This window comes from Eupeodes corollae, chromosome 2 (assembly GCF_945859685.1).
Source record: "Eupeodes corollae chromosome 2, idEupCoro1.1, whole genome shotgun sequence".
Taxonomy (NCBI): Eukaryota; Metazoa; Arthropoda; class Insecta; order Diptera; family Syrphidae; genus Eupeodes; species Eupeodes corollae.
Window position 1 is genome coordinate 83,767,011 of NC_079148.1, and position 20,688 is coordinate 83,787,698.

General features: G+C 33.8%; 1 protein-coding gene and 1 long non-coding RNA gene across 9 annotated transcripts in view; one reads left to right on the forward strand and one right to left on the reverse strand.

Moving 5' to 3' along the window:
• Positions 1-20,688, forward strand: part of LOC129945884 (serine/threonine-protein kinase minibrain) — an 86,622-nt gene that overhangs the window by 22,399 nt on the left and 43,535 nt on the right. For 2 of the 5 annotated variants that reach the window (XM_056055839.1, XM_056055843.1), the window contains exons 1-3: positions 15,828-16,150; positions 19,682-19,806; positions 19,861-19,995. In XM_056055839.1, the coding sequence (XP_055911814.1) occupies positions 16,048-16,150; positions 19,682-19,806; positions 19,861-19,995 (363 nt within the window). In that variant the 5' untranslated portion in view covers positions 15,828-16,047. Of the gene's footprint in view, positions 1-15,485; positions 15,544-15,827; positions 16,151-19,681; positions 19,807-19,860; positions 19,996-20,688 lie in introns of those variants that run through there. The other 3 variants (XM_056055841.1, XM_056055842.1, XM_056055840.1) reach the window with 2 other exon arrangements.
• On the reverse strand, positions 1,346-16,901 carry LOC129945887 (uncharacterized). Of its 4 annotated transcripts, none has more exons than XR_008781523.1 (3): positions 16,805-16,901; positions 3,674-4,131; positions 1,346-3,619 (listed from the first exon to the last, which is right to left on the reverse strand). It is a non-coding gene; the product is annotated as an uncharacterized LOC129945887 (long non-coding RNA). The 4 variants fall into 4 exon arrangements; XR_008781524.1 differs by lacking the exon at positions 16,805-16,901 and adding an exon at positions 4,783-4,910; XR_008781522.1 differs by lacking the exon at positions 16,805-16,901 and having other exon boundaries at positions 3,674-3,767; positions 3,895-4,894.

The window sequence follows — 20,688 nt, forward strand, 5'->3', positions numbered from 1 at the left end:
TGCGATGCAAAGTTTTTGTTTGCATTCAATATATGCACCATGTGGCTCTTATGTTTTTTATGTGGAATATAAATGTAAAAATAAAATGACATACGCAAGCAAAAACAACAACAACAAAGCAAGGAGGAGGAGGACCAATTTAAAAAATAAAATAAAACTTAAAATAGAAAAAAAATAATGAGTAACAGTAATACTTACAATGAAAAAAACGAACAATATTTTTTAAGTCATCGAAACTATGCATAGTTTTTGGAAAGTTTAATTTTAAACTCAAAATTTGAGTAAAAAAAGTTAAAAATAAATGTTCAATTTTAATATTTCAAAACCATAAGTTTATAAATAATTTGATTTTAATAATTTTTTGCTTTTTTTAATCAAAAACTGAAAACTGATGATTTTATGTTTTAGTTTTTGAGAAAATTGAAAATAACCACAATTACTATTTTAATTTATTAATTTGTATTTTGCGTGGTCTTATTTTGATAGTAATTATGTTAGGTGCGAGTTTGGGTGTATGCAACAGTGGAGTGTGTATGAAGGCATGCTGCCCTTCTGCAACCTCCTTGCTTAGGCACACTATAGGATTTGGGGTAGGTGCAAGGTGGGGTGCGTGCAAGGTTTCTTTAGCATTTCAATAAGCTGGATTTAAGAAAAATTAATTTGTCTTAGGGATGAATATCTTAATCCATATTCGATTCAAAATAAGACTACTTAAATACTCAAGCAAGGAAAAAGTAATTTATTTGAATTTATATCATATTATTTTTTGTAATTTTCAATGTTCTCAAGAACTAGGAGATATAAAATCATCTAGGTTTCAGTTTTCGATCAAAAACAAATAAACGCAATGAATTCTTAATTCTTAAAGAACAATAGTAAATAATCTTTTAGTTTTAAAAAAAATACACTTTAAACTTTTTTTTTAAAACTTTTTTTTAACCAAATTTTGAGTTTAAAGCAATTTTTTTTCAAAAACTATGTATAGTTTTGACTTGATAATAAGCTAATAGACAAAAGTGTTGGCTTTAAAAAATTGTATAAAACTAAGTTGTAAGTATTACCATTATTTTTTCCATAGATAGACCCCCGCTCCCGTAAAAAAATACCTTCTTTTTAAGTTACTTACTTAACGTGGCGCTACAGTCCTGTGTGAACTAGGGCCTCACCCAAGAAACTAGATAGAGGGCTTTGCTACTCAATTGTTTTTTGCCTAAAGAAACAGCGGTTAGCAAGAGTTATTCTTCGTTTGATCTCAGCGCTGCTGTTGTCGGTGTTGGTAGCGAGCCTAGTTAGACGAAGTAAGTTACGTCTGTCGATGGTGGCGTTTTGACCGAAGCGTCGGTGTTGTCAGTCCTTTCTTGATGACATCTTGTACTTTTGTTTTGTTCTCGTTAACCGTTAAACCCCTTTCTGCCGCCCCATAGACATCACGCTGAGTTCTTCCAATTACATCACCTTGTCTTAATCTTTTTTTGGCATCGAAAAGTTCTTTTAACTTGTGTCCAACCTTTATGGAGCAGCGCGAATTCTAGACATGTCTCTATACAACTGGTCCCTGTAGATGCTGTTATATGCGGCCTTGAAATCGATGAAAATATGGTGGGTATCGATATGATGTTCTTGGGTTTTTTTCGACTGTGGACTTTCGCGGTCTAAAACCACACTGATAAGGACCTATCAGGTTGTTTACGATGGGCTTTAGACGTTCACATATTACGGCAGAAAGGTTGTGTAAGCGATGATAAGTAGACTGACTCATCTTCATTTGGTGCCGTTTAGAGGGTCTCCGTTTTTAGAAAATTGTTTTTAACTGTACTATGCAAATTGGTCATTAAACTTGGTCGTCTGAGTTATCGTACTTTCCCCTGATTTTTTTATTAGAAAGGTTTATTTCATTAATTTGTCAACTTATTTATGATAGTAACTAACTACCTCCAGATCGTAGAGAAAACATAATTCCCTTTTAATCTAAAAAATAGGAAAAATAAATTAGTTGTATTTAAAAATACATCAGACCATACGTTAAATCTGATATATAAAAGCAAAGAATGTAACATACCTTTTTCAAAGGAAGAAACCCAAAGTTGCTGTTGTACATAGTCTCAAAAAAATTAGTTGTAAATCACAATTTCAACAAAAAAAAAAAAAACAGAAAACAGAAAACAAATTTTAAAAATATTTTTAAAATAATTAACTCAAAAATCAAAATCTAAGAACAGAGTTTAGTTGTTGAAAAAATTGGAAACAAAAATATTTTTTAATCAGGTAATCTTGAAAGAGCGGTTTTCTTAAATACAATAGATACAATATTTTTTCTATGTGTATTGGTCTATTGGTCTTTTAAATAACGCAACATGGAAAAGGGAACATAACCGCAAAAATTGTTAGTTTTAATTGGCTAGTTTCTTCTACATAAATGCACGCAACCGTTTTGAGAAAATGGTTTTTATTTAAATTTATTCTTAGTCTAATCTATTCTCTATATATTCAACCAATAAAAATGTTTAGTATCAACAATATGAATAAAAAAACAATAGCATAAACAAAATATAATTAAATTGAAAAAAGAAAACCATGCATTTGGATTTTTTTTTTATTTTTGACCATGTTGTGTTCAGCGCATGAGGCCAGAAACTTTAATTATTGATTAGGCCAATATCAACTGACCACCAAATGTGAATTAACAGATTTAAGAAACTACAAAGTTACTGGATATAATAAATATATCAAAAACTCCACTATTAAATATTTATGTGATGATGGTGATAAAAAGTCCTCCACTTTCATGACATGAGCAGTTCTTGTGAACTTGTGATGAAATGGCAGAAGGAATGCAACATTTTAACTTGGTAAATAATCAAAAGAGTAAAGAAACTATCAAATTTTAATATTTTACTATTAATTATATGGTTTAAGGATATATAATCAGTTATTGCAGAAAATTACAGGGTTGTTAAAAATACAAATCTGTGAAATTAAGAAATTAACTTCAAGTTTACTCCTATGTTTATATTTTATTTATTACTTAATAATTGAGGCATTGTTTAATAGCTGTTTTTCAAAAAAAAAGTTAATCTACCAACTGGGTTTTAAAATAATTCTGAAATATGTCTTTAAATTCACATATATATAATCATCAAGATTTCCACTTTTCAGAAAATATAATTCGTAGTAAATTTGTCAAATAATGCAATAGCTATCGTTTATTTAAGGTTTAATCGATAATAGGCTTAGGATAATGGATAATATCGATTGAATTGTTTCGAAATATTTGATACAAATAAAAAAAATAGCATTTAACATTAATTCCACATTTAAAAATCATATAATCTTAAATTTAATTTATTCAAAATAAATGATAAAATCGAATAACTTTTATTCGTGGTTAATTTTGAACCCCAAATGATATACCTCTGTATTGGTTTGAGCAATACTATAGAAAAGTACTTATAGTCCAATAGGGACACAGACAAAAATCAAATGTTTCATTGTTTTTCCGGCAAGGTTGCGTAGCGTAAACGCAGCGGTCAAGCATCCCCCGGTCCCCGCGTGATGCAGCATTTTTTCTACTTCTCCTGCTTTCATCTATATGTGTAGGTATCTGCTTTGTGGCGTTCATCTTTTGTTTGTAAAATTAAGTTATTTTAAAAGGGAAATATACATAATTACAAACATTCACAAGATGAAACAGTGTTGGAATAAATAAGATGTTAAAAGCTTTGCAGAAATTCACAGAATGGGGCCCCACTTTCACACGATTTACAGCCCTGAAAATATAAAAGGAATCAAAAAACAGACTCATAAATCCATTTAGTAGTTTCAAAACTAATGATGATGATCATCATTATCAAGGTGACTTACATAAACCCAAATTTATACTCCAAGGTAACTTACACACACCCAAATTTATACTCCAAAAATGATTTGTTTGCCTTTTCCGTCATGCAAAAAATTCTATTATGTCTGCCGCAAGGAATTGTATTAGTGGTCTCAATCCAGCACTGTTGTTTGCGTTTTTCTTATTGTCATCAATGGTTCGGTATTCTTTGTTTTGACTTCTATTTCTGTTTTGTTTCAATTTGCTCTCTTTGTGTTGAATTGTTTTTGCTTTTGATTTCTATCTACCAACAACTTAAGAAATAGAGCAAAATCAAAATAATTAAATATTTAGAAATACTAAATTAAAATGTGGTATGTTCATATTATATATGCTTATTCATTTACGAAATTAACAGGACAACTTTGTTTTCAACCCACAAATTGTGTATTCGAGCAAATAAAAATGCCTTAAAAAGATGCATGCGAAAGTTTGTTTATCAATAAAGCTTTGACTTTTGGTGGGTTGGGTGGTGTAATATTGGAAAATGGTACAGATTTTTGCATTCGAACCCGGATGTTCAATGAGATGCAATAATGCTTTTTTTAATAGTTGCTTATATGGTTTACGTCATAAAATCAGAAGGTTGGAAAATTCTGATGTCAAGTAGAAAGTACTAATGAATTTGCAAGATTGAGAAAAATACTTGATAAGGGACCGATTGTTCTGAAAACTTTTAAAGGACATTGGGAAGGATCGTACAGCGAAACATTATAACTTCTGGTAAACGCACACTTTCTAATTGTTCCTCTAATGTATACACACTACGCTACGAATGCAGTTAATTACGGAAGCAAGGATTAAATGGTATGTTTATTAATTCCTTTTCACCACAAAAATCACCAGTTTGAATGGTGTTTTTCCACAATGCTACAAAAATGTAAAAAAAAAACTTGGATACTTACCATATATTTAAGTAGCCTGAAATGTGATATGTGTCTTAGGGGTGGAGAGAAGTCAAGATTGTTTGTATTTCGAAATATGGAAAATTAATCCACACAAACACAAAATACTTCAGACCCATCAGTCTCACATCTGCTGAGATCTGCTGAATCTTGTAATCCTTCTGGTATTGCCAATTAAGTATATTTTTAAAATTTCATGATGAAACGATTTGGTTGGTTTTGGTATTTCCGGTAGAAACCAACCTTCAATACAAGACGAATTGTGGTTAACTTTGCCACTGGTGCATATGTTTTACCATAGTATACACCAAATCGCCGCAGAAAACCTTTTGCTACTAATCTAGCATTTTTTCCTCTTTTATAAAAAAAATTTATTTATTTTTGAGTTATTTTGTGAGGGAGGTACATCCACGATCTTCCATTCATTATTTTGTTTCATGGAATTAAGTTCTTCATCAACTGCTTTCTTCCATAATTCACTATCGCTTCGCCTGAATATTTCATTATAGGTTTCGGGTACATCTGTTAACATTTTTAAAGTATCAGAATTTGCTTTTGACCCCATGTCATAATTTAAGAACCTACTTTGTAAATAACGCTCCCTGTTGTTCGCCTTAGCTCCTGTTATTTGATTATAGGGAGAACGCTGTTTGCTTATCTCCTTGCATAAAATCAGCTTCTATTTTCAAAATTGGTTCTTCCTCCTCTTCACTTTCTGTCCCACTGATAGTATAAGTCATGGCAATATCTACAGGTTCAGCTTCAACATGTACATTTTCAGATTCCCCTTATTGCTCATGTATACACAAAGTTACTTCTTTCTTGTTGCCCAGAAGAAGGTTTTTGTTTTGCCAGACACAAGAGGCAGTACCCGTGAATAAAACTTTAGGTGGCAAAGGCAGGGATCGAACCCAAGACCTCTTGCATAACAGTCCAACGCACATATGCGATCTGCTTAGAGACAACGAGCTCCTTGATCACTTTAAATCTAGTGTTGGCCAGATGTTTTTGGTGACCTGAAACGTGGTGACGTTGTTCCACCTGGTGTTTGCCTTCTTCATTGCGTCCTGCATTATCAACAGTTTACAAGTAGCGATAAGTATGCCAGCATTTGCCAAATGTTGTAGAATGGGTTGTATTGTACCGTTCCTGGCGAGTTCATCTGCCTTACAATTACCTGGAGAAAAAGGTGAATATTAAACTGTTCTGCCATCTCCATTATAGGCTGTTATAGAGTTTGTAGAGACAGAGTCCAGAGATTTGATAGCGGTCTGATTATCTTAGAAAGTACGGATATCAGATGTTGATATCACGTTTTCTTTAAGCCAGGACAAGACTTCTTTTTTCGCCAAAAGTTCCGAACACGCTACAATGATTGGGAAGGTGGAACGAGTTACTTTATTTCAGTCGTTCACAGTACACACCGCCATTAACCTCTTGTTTTGTTTTTGAACCATCTGTATAAAAAGGGATTGACTCGTATTCCTGGAATGTCCAATCCTCGCAGAAAGATCTGAAAGGTATAGAAATCTGAAATTTTCTATCGAATTGCAGTTGGGGGATGGTGTAGTCTGTGTGCTTTGGAATTGATTCTAAATGCCTAAGAATTACGGAGTGGCCAATGTTGTTGTAAGTCTGCTGCTACGAAGCTTTAAAGCGAATAGCAGAGCTTGCAGCTATTTGTATGCTTAATATATCAAGAGGTGTTAGGTAGAGTAAGGTGTCCAGGGGCTCAGATGGGGTTGTGCGAAGCGATCCGCTTATACAAATATACAGCGATGGTATGATCACAAGTTTGATTCTCTTGGGAATGAGAACTTTTATCCCGAACAGGGTTAAAAGCATCAGAGCTATGAAAACGCATGGTTTCATTTGAGCTGTAAAGAGTTCATTAGAATTAAGGGGGTAAGTTTCCGTTGTTTTAAAACCAACCCAACTGAGGCAAACCAGAATAAGTTCAAACAAGCCAGGAAGGCTTTAAATGACCAAAAAATACTGCAAAGTCCCATTAAAAATGTTTGGTCTTTCGTAAGAAGCGTGAGGAATTCTCCGGCTTTCTCGGTTCCCACGCTCATTGTCAATGATGCTCCGTTTATTAGCTCTCTCGAGAAAGCTATTCTCTTGCTAGGCAGCTCGCCACTAATTGAACGCTGCCAGCGATTGTTATGGCTCCGCCAGTCACTAAGCGCGTTAGTGATTTTATGGAGTCAATCTTTTTTCGCACTCGTACTGTGGCAAGAGCCCTAAAAGATCTCACCATACATAAATCCGCTGTATGCCCGTAATTTGTTCATCTGTTCTACTCCTCAGGTTTCGTTCCGACCGGATGGAAAACTGCATTTATCTAGCCCATCGCCAAAAAATTCGGATCTTCCTGACCCTCTAATTACCGACCAGTTGCACTTACGTCCCTTCATTCCAAGGTCATGTAAACGATGATTTATTAACAGATCAAGAAATATCTTGAAGATCGAAAGCTTCTTAATGCCCCTTTTTGAAAAAGTAAGATTATTGCACTTGATATTTCAAAAGCATTTGTTAGAGTTTCGTCAAGCCTGATAACCATAAAATGAATGTTGGTGTGCTCCAGGGCTCTGTTTTATCTCTAACACTTTTTATCATATTAATTTATGATCTCCGGTCTGCAAATTCTAAGTCCAACGACTAAGATGGCTGGGTCACGTAGAGCACATGGAAACCAATGATCCGGCCCGGAAAGTCTTCGAATCCACACCCACAGGACAGCGCAGTAGAGGAAGACCGCGGATCAGATGGCGCGCACAAGTGGAAGGTGACCTCACCCAACTTGGAGCGCGTACTGAAGACATCTAGCTAGGGAGAAGTTTGTTGGTTGAGGCCCTAGTTCACACAGGACTGTAGCGCCACTTTAAGTAAGTAAATGAGCAAGTCTGCAAATTCTAATCTAATACATTGTTGACGCCAGTACTCTTAGCTTTTTTAATCATTTTTATCCCTCTTCTTCGGACGTGGAACTGCAAACGACAAAATGTGATAAGCTCATTAAAATTCGGTCTAAACAGCATAGTACAATGGGAAATAAAAAACCGTATGGATTTTAATTCGTCGAAAACCTAATGCTGTCTTGTGTCGTTAAAGCCAGATATACCTCCATCGAAAAGACTGAATATCTCGATATTCTCGGTATGTGTACCACCAACCACCTTTTGTAAAACGATCATATACGCGATATCGACAAAAAAGTCACAAGATGTTTGGGTTTTCAAAGGCGATGTAAGAAGTTTTTCTCCCCCTTTCACCCGACTGTTAACCAGACTTATAAAAGTCCAAAGCTTAAGTATAACTCCCATGTCCCATATCTGGGCTGGTGCCCCTGCAACTTATTTAAGTATTGAACGTAGAGCATTTAGATTGATTGGTGATAATACCATCATAGGATCATTTACGTCGCTCGAACATCGACGTAAAGTTTCTTGTCTCACCCTCTTTTACCGTTATTTACGGATTATGCTCTAGAGAAATAGTTATCTGCATTCCTTCCCTTAAACAGTTTAATCGCAATACTCTCGCTTTTAGAAATGCTAATCAGTAACCCTCGAGTCCAGCTTTGATCTTTTTTTGTTGTCATATTTAAAGTGTTTCCCTAATACACACATTTTATTTGACAATATTTTCCAACGCCCAAATGGTGTGGGGGAATGGAAACACGAGACAGGCTCCACCAACTGTTGCCCCAAAGGCCCCTGTGCCTAAGGCACCAGAGGTGCAGCCTGACATTGTAGCCTTGTTGTTGAGCATTCAAGGTCAACTAACAGGACTGAAAAGTCAGATAAAGGAGCAAGACAAAAGGGTACCATTAGATCATCTCTTCTCTTTGTTGCCTGGCCTGGCGCAATTTGGACCATAATGAGCGCGCTGCCGAAGACGCGCCTTTAAGTCCTAGCTGTGAATGTAAATTCACTAATTAGGATTGAACGAAGAGCCAATATGTTCCAATTGTTGAAAGACTACAGTACCGATGTGTTTATGGCTAGCGAAACTAAGCTAAACCACAAACACAAATTGACTCATTAAAATTACAATATCGTAAGAAGAGACTGGCCCGACTCCACTCAAAGGGGCGGTGTCGCGCTCTTTATACGAAAGGGCATTAATTATAAAGTCATATACAACAATGAACTCGAGATTCTTTTTAGGGAACTTAAACTGAGCTTGGAGGAAAACTATTTCATCTTGGCCAGTGATCTGAACGCAACACATGAAGATTGGGGAAATCAACATAAGAATCTCAGAGGTAACCATCTTTCTAATTTGATGAATTTTTACAGCGTTGAATATGGCGTCGACCTGCTGGCTACCGAAAAGCAATCGTATCCAAGAAGCGTTTCCTTTCTGGATCTTTTGCTGTACGACACCAGACTGACAGTAACAGACAAAGTGGGTAATCACCCTCGAAACTGCTTACAGACTGTCGAGTACGACAGCGATCACTGCGGACTAGCTGCTTTACTGCAGATTCCGAACGAACGCGTGGAGTTTGATTAATACGTTGCAACGCACTCTTACAATTACAGCGAGAGAACTTCGTTCGAGTGACCAAACAACAGAAACCTGACAAATACAGAAATTGACCAACATTTACAACAGATGGACAAAACAATAAAACGAACAATGGAACGGACAACACCAAAGAACAAAGAACGGGGCCAAATGGACGCTTACAGAAACGCGACTATTGACGCACTACGTAGGCACAAGAGTGGCTTACTGACAAGACTCAAGAACTTGTACAGAAGACTTACAGACCCACACGACTTGGAGGTTAGGACACTGAAGTCGTCAATAAAAAATGTCAATCTGTTGATTAAGGAGAACTACAGGTTACCAATTAACAAGTACTGGGACCGCAAGATCCGGTCAGTTAATTCGAGTGATCCTAGTATGTTCCCTAAAATCACCAAGATATTCAGGAAAAATAACGACAATGATCTGACCTACCGAGTCTGAAACTCCGAAGAACCGAAGAGAACAGAGACGTACTCAGGACAGCGCAAATAGATCCAGAAGAAGCCATCTTTGACGATGACTTTTACATAATTTAAGATCCGAAGAAAAAAGTGTAGGCGGTAGGAGCTGCTTTCCAGCAAGTGTACATGGTGAATGTTAGCATTCGCCCCAACCACGACAAAAACAGAGCCCTACTTAATCACTTTTACCTTCGAAATGATATCACACAATGGCGATCTGAGAACCACGGTTTCATGCGGTTCAATGACGATTCCTTGGCAAATGCTATAATCGCCTAGCAAGCGGGACCAAGTCCCTTATTAGTGGCGAAGGTTGAGCTTCAGCTCATCTTCAATTCAATAAAAAATAAAAAGTCAGCAGGTGTCGATGGTATAACCAACGTTGTACTAAGACATTTACCAATGGAAGCAATTGACATTTACACCACACTCGTCAACAATGCACTGAATAATGCATATTAACCAGTGCATTGGAAGGCCGCTGTGGTTCATACTCTCCCGAAAAAGGGGAAAAGACAACTCCAACCCGTCAAATCTTCGGTCGATAAGTCTTCTTCCGAGCATCAGCAAAGTATTCGAAAAGATCATCAATAGGGCTCTGACTAAGCGGGCTGCGGACAACAAAATAAAACCGGATAAGCAGTTCGGGTTCAAGGCGGGTCATGACACAATACATGCTGCGTCTAAACTCGTTTCTGATATCCAATGGAATAAATCAAAACAACAATGCACAGGTGCTGTTCTGGTTGATTTGGAAAAGGCCTTTGACACCGTATGGTTAGAGGGTCTTTACCTAAAACTAAGCAGGCTTGGCATAAGCAAACCATTGTTGTATATACTTTATGATATGCTTAACGGTAGAAAGTTTGTTGTCAAAAGTGGCAATGTAACTTCTACCACAACATTCTCAATTAAAAATGGTCTTAAACAGGGAGCAGTGAATTCACCGATTCTCTTCAGCATTTACACCAGCGATTTGATAGGTAGTCTTAAAAGGTAACTGCTAACGCCGACGATCTAATTGCGTACAGAACGGTCCGAAAGGTTGAGGTTATTAGAATTCTCTTGCAGCGTGATTTCGACAAGATTCAGCAATATTGCGACGACTGGAAACTGAAAATAAATGCCCAGAAGTCGGAGAAAATTCTATTCCGGAATTCGTTGGATAGGGCCACAAGGGATACGTGCAAGATGGTCATCGTTGATCTTCACGGGCAGCCATTAGCGACCAGGGCCAGAGGAGCCTTCGCTCTGACGAAACGGATGTTTTTTAGCAGTCGGCTTGACCCCAGAGTGAAGGTAATTTGCTACATGGCCTTCATACGGCCAATGATTGTTTATGGTTGTCCTGTGTGGTTCAACGTTGCCCCTTCCCAGATGGAGAAGTTTCGGGTGTTCGAGCGTCAGTGTTTACGACGCAAGCTGTACCGGCTTATGTCGAACAGCCGAATCTTCTTACGTGCATTACTATTCCAACGACGTCCTATACAACGGGGCTCGAATAAACAGAATTGACAATTTCGTGATAAAACCCTTTCGAGGTCACATTGCAAGAGCTATGTCTTCGACCAACAATTTAATTTTCGGGCGTTCCATCCGAACGACGAGTATTTTGAAAGTGCACGCTTGAGCGGTTTCATTCCAACAGAAGCATTCCTCTTCTTAGACAGATGCGGTTTTATACAGGATATATTGGCAGTCCCGTTATCTACCACGTCAGACGACGAACCGTGGATAGGCGACTCCTGTACAATCAGGACGTCATGGCACAAGGCGGAGCAGAGCTCCTTCGGTTCAGTAGGGCTGTGTCCGAACTGGACCGATCATATAGGGTGAAGCAGGAGAACCAGTTTTGGTGGCTTCAATCGGCACAAAAAAACAAAAAAATACAAAAGATAAAAACAAAATGTGAAAAACAAAAATGTTAAATTTGCTGTTGTTCTAGTTTTAAGTGTTTATAGGTAGAATAGGTAGTTTAAGTTAGATTTAAGTTTTATTTAACAACCTAATTTTAAGTAGTTTTTAAGCACAAATTAATAAAGAGGATATTGATATTAGTTTTTTTTAATTTACAAAAATAAATAAAATTGAATTGAAGTTAAAATAGATCTTAGGGCCGAAAGGCATTAGTAGTTAGTGTTATAGTTTAACTTAGAGTGTCCGTATGGGACCATTAAGTTAGTTGTAAGTTATGGACAATTAGGGTAGTTTTATGAATTTTTGTCTAGCTTTAAGATAGGTTTAAGATTGAATTAATAAAAATGAATTTTAAAAAAAATTAAATTTAAAATAATTAGGATAAAGTTATTGACATTTTTATAAAATTGGAATGTTTTGGTGTTATATTTAAATAAAAGTTTTTTTTTTAATAAAATCTTAACTTTTTATTTTGAATAAAATATTACCATTAGCTTATTATAAAATTGAGTTAATAGCAGATAAATACATACAAAAAAAAAATAAAATACGATTATGAAGTAGTAATTTTATAATGCTAAAATAAAGTTTTAATCGTCTGCTCTGATTGGAAGTTTTTTCTTTCTTAGCTTTCTAGGCTATTCGACAATTCTGCTAGGTTAACTAATGCAAGAGCCTTACAAATATCAATAGTGAGCAGGAAAAGTAACCTTTTAGTTCAATCACATCATTTGTCAAAACTCTTCGTGGTCTTCCCATATTAGTTGACGTTTCGGGCAATACACTTTGGGTAAGTTCTACTTCGAAAACTCCTTAGAGCCAATGACTTATAATAAGTTTACTACACAACACTAAACAAGAAATTTCGAATGAATCCATTTCAATGTATTGAATTCACTATATATGTTTTTTATTAAACATTTTTCTTACACACCTTGCGCAAATCTTCAATAACTCAATACTGACTTTTTTCATTAATCCTTTATATAAGAATATAGATTTAAGTAAGACATTTTATTCTTATAAGCCAGGTAATACAAATTACACAATACACAACAAAAACAAAGCAATAAAACTTTAAAAATAACACCTTTTTTATTTCTACCTGCCCTACTTTTAGCGAAAAAAAATAAAGGACTGTTCCTAATCCTTTTCTTTATTTTGTATTAAGGTCGTATCATAAAATATTTTTCGTGTGTGTTTCTCTCAGACCTAAAGTTTGACATTTTTTCTTATTATAATGGGCTTAACCAGCTCATTCTGACAATTAATACGGAAGAAATCATACTTTTTGGTAAACACCACCGTTAACACGGAGTTTTTTGAAATCCGATTCAGTGAAACATTTTTGATCATAACTTCCACATCTGCAGCTGATTTTGTCTGTGCTTTAACATGAATGTATGGAGCTTATGCTGGCATACTTTCTTTCTTGGTATCTTTTGGCGCTTTTTTGAAATCAAAAAGTTAAAAAAACGCATTTTTTCAAAAACTAAAGCTTTAGACTTCTTATAGAAGGGTATCTTTTATAAATAATCAATATTTTAATTTTTTTTGTAGATAATCAAAAATAGACCAATTAAATTATTTAAGAAGCTAGTGAATTTATTTAAAGGAACTTCGGAAAAAAACATCTCAAAGTTTGTTGAAAATACGGTTCGCTATTTGAGTAAAATTATTTTTCAACTTTAAGGGCTTGTAAATTAGAGTATACAATATAAATGTTAAAAAAAAAATACTTTTAAATCATACGCTCGGGTTATCTAAGAGTACTTAAACACAAAAATATAAAGGATAGATATGACTTTTTTCCACGCTCTCAATGGGAAGACTTAAAGTCTTCGAGAGGAAGATACTAAGGATATGCACCGATCTAAAATTCGACCGTCAACGACAGAAGCACTATAATAATCGTAGAGTCTACGAAGAACCTGAAATCAAGCCACTTGACCAATTCCTTGCACAGGCAAGGTAAATACCAAAGTCGCCAGCCAAACTAACCAATTAATGAGGAGGATGGCCAATCAGAAACGACACCCGGACCTGAGATACCTTTGTGGTATGGATATCTTGGACAAACTCTCCACTGACGACGACGTCTTCTATGCTGGCCTGGAGTCAGCATACTACCGCGGCTGAACACCGCCACACCCAACCAACCTCCATCAGGACAACCGGGACTGAACAACCCGAGATGAACCCCGCCAACGAAACTTTTTTTTTAGATATCGACTTCATGTTAAACACATGTTAAATTTTGAATTTCATCAATGTATAAAGTTAGGTCGCCTTTGTACCTACAAATGATTTAGTTAAAGTTATTGTTAAATATTATTTATGTTAGAATTAAGCCAAATGTATATAAATTTTTATGGTTCAATAAATTAAAATGAAAAACTGTGCGACGTGGACGTCGTCGGCTGCTACTGCGGCGCTATTATTAGGCAGCCAGCAAGATTAAAAAATGTATCAATTTAATAAGTCAAAAATATAAATATTATATTTGCATCATACTAATAGTGCGCATTTAACACTAATGTTTATTCTGCGCTTCATATTTTTGTGTTATCAGTGCCTGAATGACACACATGTGCTTAGTTCATGTCTGATGCCAGGTTTGTTCTTTATTATTGTTTTAAAGACATCATACCCATAGCTAACGCTAATTGCAATATTGTTATAAATACGCAATTTATTACCCATTTATAAATTTTTTTGAGGATGCCTAATACAGGGGTCAATGGAAACCTTACATTTTGCGTTTCAAATAAAAAAGGATTGCGTCTATGACACTATACTCTGTCAATAATAGAAAAACGTTTCTACTGTCACTGAGATTCGAACCTTTATTGACGACTAGCCTTCTTCTTATAATGTGTTATCGATTCATGGTATTCTGCTCCTCGCAAAGGTATTGTACAAAATGTAAAAAAAGAAAGAAATCATGCATGATCTATTTTTAATTATTGAAATTTCACCAATTTAAAAAAAAAATGCTAATTGTGTTGTATACATTAATGTCGGTGAACTTTCGTCGAGAGATATTTTCTCAAAAATAGACATGTTAAAACTTTTTCTATGCATTAATTTAAATGAAGACTATTTCCGTTCGGTAAAATATTTTTGGAATTGTGTTGATGAATGTCTCATCTCTTTTTATTTGTCACTATTGCAGGTATTTACTTAGATTGTCTATATTTTATAACAGATTTATAAAAAAAATATAGAAAAAAGAGTCAGTCTTCTGATTGTTCCACATTTTTTCTTTTTGATTTATATGTATTAAGCTCCGCTGCGTTATTTATAATTTCAGAGAATTTGCATTTTATGCCCACTTGAGTTTTAAAAAAAAAATAAAGTGTGAACGTATAGTGATCGAGTTAAGAAACTACTTATAGTTATAACCTATACATTGATTAGATAAGATTTATAAAAATTGCAATAACACAATATCCTTTTCTTTGAGTTAGAAACTAAAATTAATTTTGGCAGACTTAATAATTTTGTCCTGTTTAGGTTTATACCAATGTTAAAACAAGAGAAGAACGACACACTCTGCTCTAGGTAGCTTCGTCAAAAAATAAAAAAATAATAGAAAACAGAAAATGTCAAACGAAATAAAATGTTTGAGTCTAAAAATATACTCTAACATCCTTATGTTAAATCATGCGCATTGCGCCAATGGGGATTGAGTATTTTCTCATTAAGTTGTAAGTTAACGCAACTGCACTATTTATTTTTGTTTTCGTAGTTCACGTTTTGTTTTTATCAAATGACGTTTTTCCTAATCGTTTTTCATTTGTTTTGTGTGCACGGTTCATTTTGCTAAATTTCTCTGGTTTTGATGAAGTTTTGAACTAAAATTACTCTATTCAAGATGACAAATTATTATTTGTTCAATTTTCCAAAAAAAAATTGATTATTTTGTTGTATTTGTAATGTCGAATTTCTACCAAAATCAATGTTGTATCTAATAAAGGGAAGAGTTTGTGTCATGTTTGCGTTTTTACGTAAACAAAGACCCAACTTGTAAATCAGCTGTTTGGTTAACTTGTAGACAAAACAAGATGGCTACCGGGGTTTGACATCTTGATATAGAGTGCTTTTATTCTGAACTCCTCAGTGCTTTGTGGTTGTTAGCATTGGAACGGTTTTTTTCCTTTGTTTGTAAATGTTGTCTCAGTCAAATAGGAACTGAAACAAATTAACTAACAAGGAAATTAGATAAAATGCTTTGCAAAAATTAATATTTTGTTAACTAACAGTAGGATAGTGAATTCAACAAGTGTTCAAGTGTACCTACCATAGCATTCAATATTATTAAGAGAAATATTTTGTAAAAATGAAAATGTCCACAGCAACTCTTTGTTACCTTCAATCAATTTCATCCTCAAAAAATGATTGGGAAATTACAAGTGGAAAATTTTCGAATGGATTTGGAAAAGGTATGTGCTCTATTGAAAAGTCTTAAACCAAATAAGGGATATTTTAGCTAAATAACTGTTTGGAAACTTGTACTCAATTGTTTCTTCCAAACAAGACTTAGTAACGAATTTAATTACATCATTTTAGAATGATAAAATATTTGTCTTCGGAACATTCATTTCCGGTAAATTTTAAAACATCCAGTTCACACTTCGGCTCAGTCAATGAAATCCTAATTTGTTTATTAATTACTATGATCATTAATCGATTTAAAAGTTTTTGTGATCAAATAGAGGCTTTTATGTTTAAAAGTGCATATTGTTACAAATTATTTCATTCCTCACGGTGAAACGCATAACCAAAATTGACTTTGTGTCAATGAAGATACTTAATTAACTAAAGTAAATAAAATTCGTTGATTAAAGATGTATTAAGAATTCTGGGACCAACAAATGTTTTTTAAAAATTATTCCATCGTAATATTGCCAGGCAAAAATTAAAAATGCATTTTGTTAAGTTGCGAAATTAAAAAATAAAATATGTGTAGGTACTTGATCAATTGAGATGTGTAATATTTAGTTTTTCTTATACCAATAATACTTTATAAACTCTGAACTGAAACAAATCGTTTCGCTAATTTGTAATAATATAATAATAACAACGTCAATACATACTCGAAACTTTATTAACTTCTTTGATCCTGACAACAAAAAATTCAGCTGATGGTTTTTGTATATCTACCTAACTATTGCGAATATTTTTGACTAAAAATACCTCAAATCAATGATATTTATTTCGGTAAAACTATCTGATTTTGCCATCAAGGATTATGCAATACACCGCCACATAACATAATTTTAGAATATGTTGGCAAGAGATTTATATTTCCCAAAAATGTTACACAATGGACTTTATTCGTTTGGTTTTAAGCTTAATCCAATGCAATATAATGTACCTATCCTATAGTTATAAAGATAAATTGCATTTCGAAAATAGAAAAGAAAATGAAAAACTTGTTGAATTAAGCATGATAAACAGGAAAACGATATAGCCATGTACACAATAATCCAGGAAGTAATTTTCTTTGTTCCCCGCTTGTGTGTTTATATTTTTTTACAAGTTAATTTAAACTATAAATAAACCATAATAATTAAGAAAAGTATGGTGGGATGAAAAGGAAATAAGAATATTTTTACATTCGCATATGGTTGTTCTATTTCCGAAACTAGGGCAGACTATTTAATTTGATTTTCGTGTAAATTTGTAAATTAAAAATTATTCGTGATTCCTTTATTTGTGGATGATCAGAAGACTGACAGCTAAAAATACTTTGGTGAATTTGTTATGATTGCTAGAAAATTTATCAAGCATATTAACGAGTTGACAATAACGATTAGGAGTTGTCTCTTTCATAAATATAAGCATTCAAAAAAAAACAACTGCATTTTTTATGAAAAGGTGTACAGATTTAATTCCAAGGCAGAGAGGGCATGAACAATGAAAAGGCTTTTTACTTTTTTTCTTATACAGAATCATGAATAACAAATGGTAACACCCTATGAAAGTGCAAAATAAGACGTGTCTTTCGAAATGCCGTTAAAAAACACAAACCAATTAAAAAAAAGTAGTTCTAGTGGTGAACAAGTTACGTAAAATCTTCTGAAATAAATTAGTAAGTTAATTTTTTTTCGGAAACTTTTTTCAACACACAAAATTAAACAACTATTTCGCTTAGCTAGTTTTGAATCTTTTTGTAACGTCTAATATTATTGTTTACTTTATTCCTAGTAACTTCAATCTAAATGTACAGAATTGTATTTTCCTGTGATTTAAATTTAAATTACATGAGTTATCGGTTATAAGAATAAAAATGAGTTACTTTTACTTCTAACTTTTACCCATCGACATAGTTCTAAAAACTTTTTACCACTCCGCGTGAGAGACCTCTAAAACATGATTGCAACTTCCTTGCTGAGACGACCAAACATCACCAACATCGCAGATGCTCTAAAACTACATCTTCTGTGTTTTCTTTTTTACTAGGCGCTATTTTTTTCCTCTTTTAAGATAACGTTAAAGGAACCGAAAGTAGAGGGTCCTAACGCATCCGCGACTTATTTTATTCGTTGGTTAAAGCGTCTAGTTAAATTTTCGTTTTTGTTGGTATTAAATTGCGTCTGTCAACAATTTTGCATCACTACAACTTCTGCTTCTAGTTTTTAAATTTGTATTGGTTTTAATATTTGAGTCAACATGTAACAGCGGTAGTTTTCTTCATAAACCTAAAATTAAATTTAATTACAAATTGAGATTTTCATCGTTCTCCCTAACTTTTTAGTGGAATTTGTATCCCTTATTATTATTTTTTTAACATAATTTCACTCTGGCATCAAGAGCCCACGATGTGATATAATTTGGAGAGCTACATCTGTTATACCAAAATTCGTTTTAAACACTCACAATTTTAATGGGCAACTTTCACGTCGAGCACAGAGAAAGAAGAAAGAATAAAATCATAATAATATAGTAATTAAATAGTTAACTAAAGTTTGAACAATGCGCGTGGCATGATGGTTTGTGGATAGAAATGTCATTTCAGAGGTCTGGGTTTTATCACGACACGTCACTTAAAATTTTCCAGCTATATACAAAAAATCCTTAACAAACAAACCGAAATAAAAGCCAGAAAGTATATTCTTCTTTTCTATTTTCTATTGCATGTAATAAAACTGCTTTAATACAAAAATAAAACACTCTCTCAGGTGTGTTCTGAGATACGGGCAGTAGAGCCAGATCCAATAATTTGTATATAAGACTGTCTTAAACCTTGAAATTGTTTTCTTAAGCGGCTTTTTCATCCTCATGTAAATCAATTTGTTTAGTCCCAGGTAAATGTACCTACTATGTTTACAACCCTTATATTGAAATATAAAACGGTCCGTCTTTTTAAATACGCATGTTTTTTTGGTAGAAACCAATTTGAACGCCAAGATTCTTTAAGAGTATTTACTACAAGGACAATCAGCTCGATCGCTTTCAATAATAATAATAAAGTTAATGGTTTGTATTTTGCTGATAACAAATATTCAATTTTTTGTTTTACAAAAAAAAAAAGAGAAAAACAGTTTATTTTCATTTCCAAAATTTCAAAAATTTTAGTTCCAGTTTTCATTACTTTTATTGGCATCTTAACTGTAAAAAATTGAAATGAGAGTGCACACAAATGTATTTATTAAAAATATAAACCAAAGTTTTAACTAAGATAGGTTAACACTTTTTGAGTGCGTTGTAGTGCCATTTGTGGGGAATAATAATCTTGTAGAATGTTAGTTTTCAACAATAGGAAAAAACAAAATATATTTGATTAAAAACAGAACCAAAATCAGGAAGTCTTTCATACTGAAACATTTAAGAAGAAAGAACAAATATTTTTCAATTATAACCCAATTTAGCCTTTTACGCTTCCATTTTTTAATAAATTTAATTTTATTTTATTTCAAATATTATATTATATTTTTAGCTACCCAATTCATGATCTTGTTTATTTTTAGTGTCGGCGGCATATGTGTCGGGTGCAGCTGGTGCTGAATCAGGCCGCCAGCGACACGCACCTCTTTATGGACGATTTGTTGTTGAGGAAGACTTACCCGCCACACATCGAGATGTCATGCATCACGTAAGAAATATTCATAATTTTGTTTGTAATGCTAACAAATGTTTGTATTTAAAGCGATCGAGTCCGACTTCATCGTCGGAAGTTCGAGCGATGCAAGCTCGAATACCAACACATTTTCGAGATCCAGCTACGGCGCCTTTACGAAAGCTTAGTGTGGATCTGATAAAAACATATAAACACATCAATGAGGTAAGTTTGCAGTTAAATACAATTATATTTTGGACCTTAGCAAAAAAGATTTCAGGCAATTTAAAACTATTGTAAGACTAAGTCATGTCATGTTCAAAGTTGGCTTAGGAATCAAACAATTATTTTTTACTTTGTTTTGTTAAGAATAAGTTTGTGAGACGCTCTTTCACATGATGAAAACCAGAAAGTCCTAACTTGCTAAGAAATGTACTAAAAATGTAGAAAAACGACAGAATTAATGAAAAAAAAACAGAATTTTATTGAAAATCTACAAACATTTGATGACCTTCAACAACGAGAGACAATGAAAAGGAAGAACTATCCAGAAACTGGCAAAATGCATTGTTTATTCTTAACAGCTGATTTTTTAGAAATTTTTTGTTTGAGTCATAAGCCACCTTTTCATAGACCGGGACACATATACCTATTTTTATAGATGTCAATTCTGTTGTCAACTTATAAGAATATCTGATCCAAAACAACTCGACATTCTTTATTTGAATAGATGAGTTTTTAAATTTTCAATTGGCGTAAATAAAAGAATTAAGCTCTAAGTTCAATACTACTATCCAACATAAGTTTAATACTACACAACCTTTGGACGTATAGAAGCCAGATCAAAGGGAGAGAAAAACGTTTTCTTGGCTTCACTTTATATTTTTTTTTAGAAACAAATAAAAAAAAAAACAATTA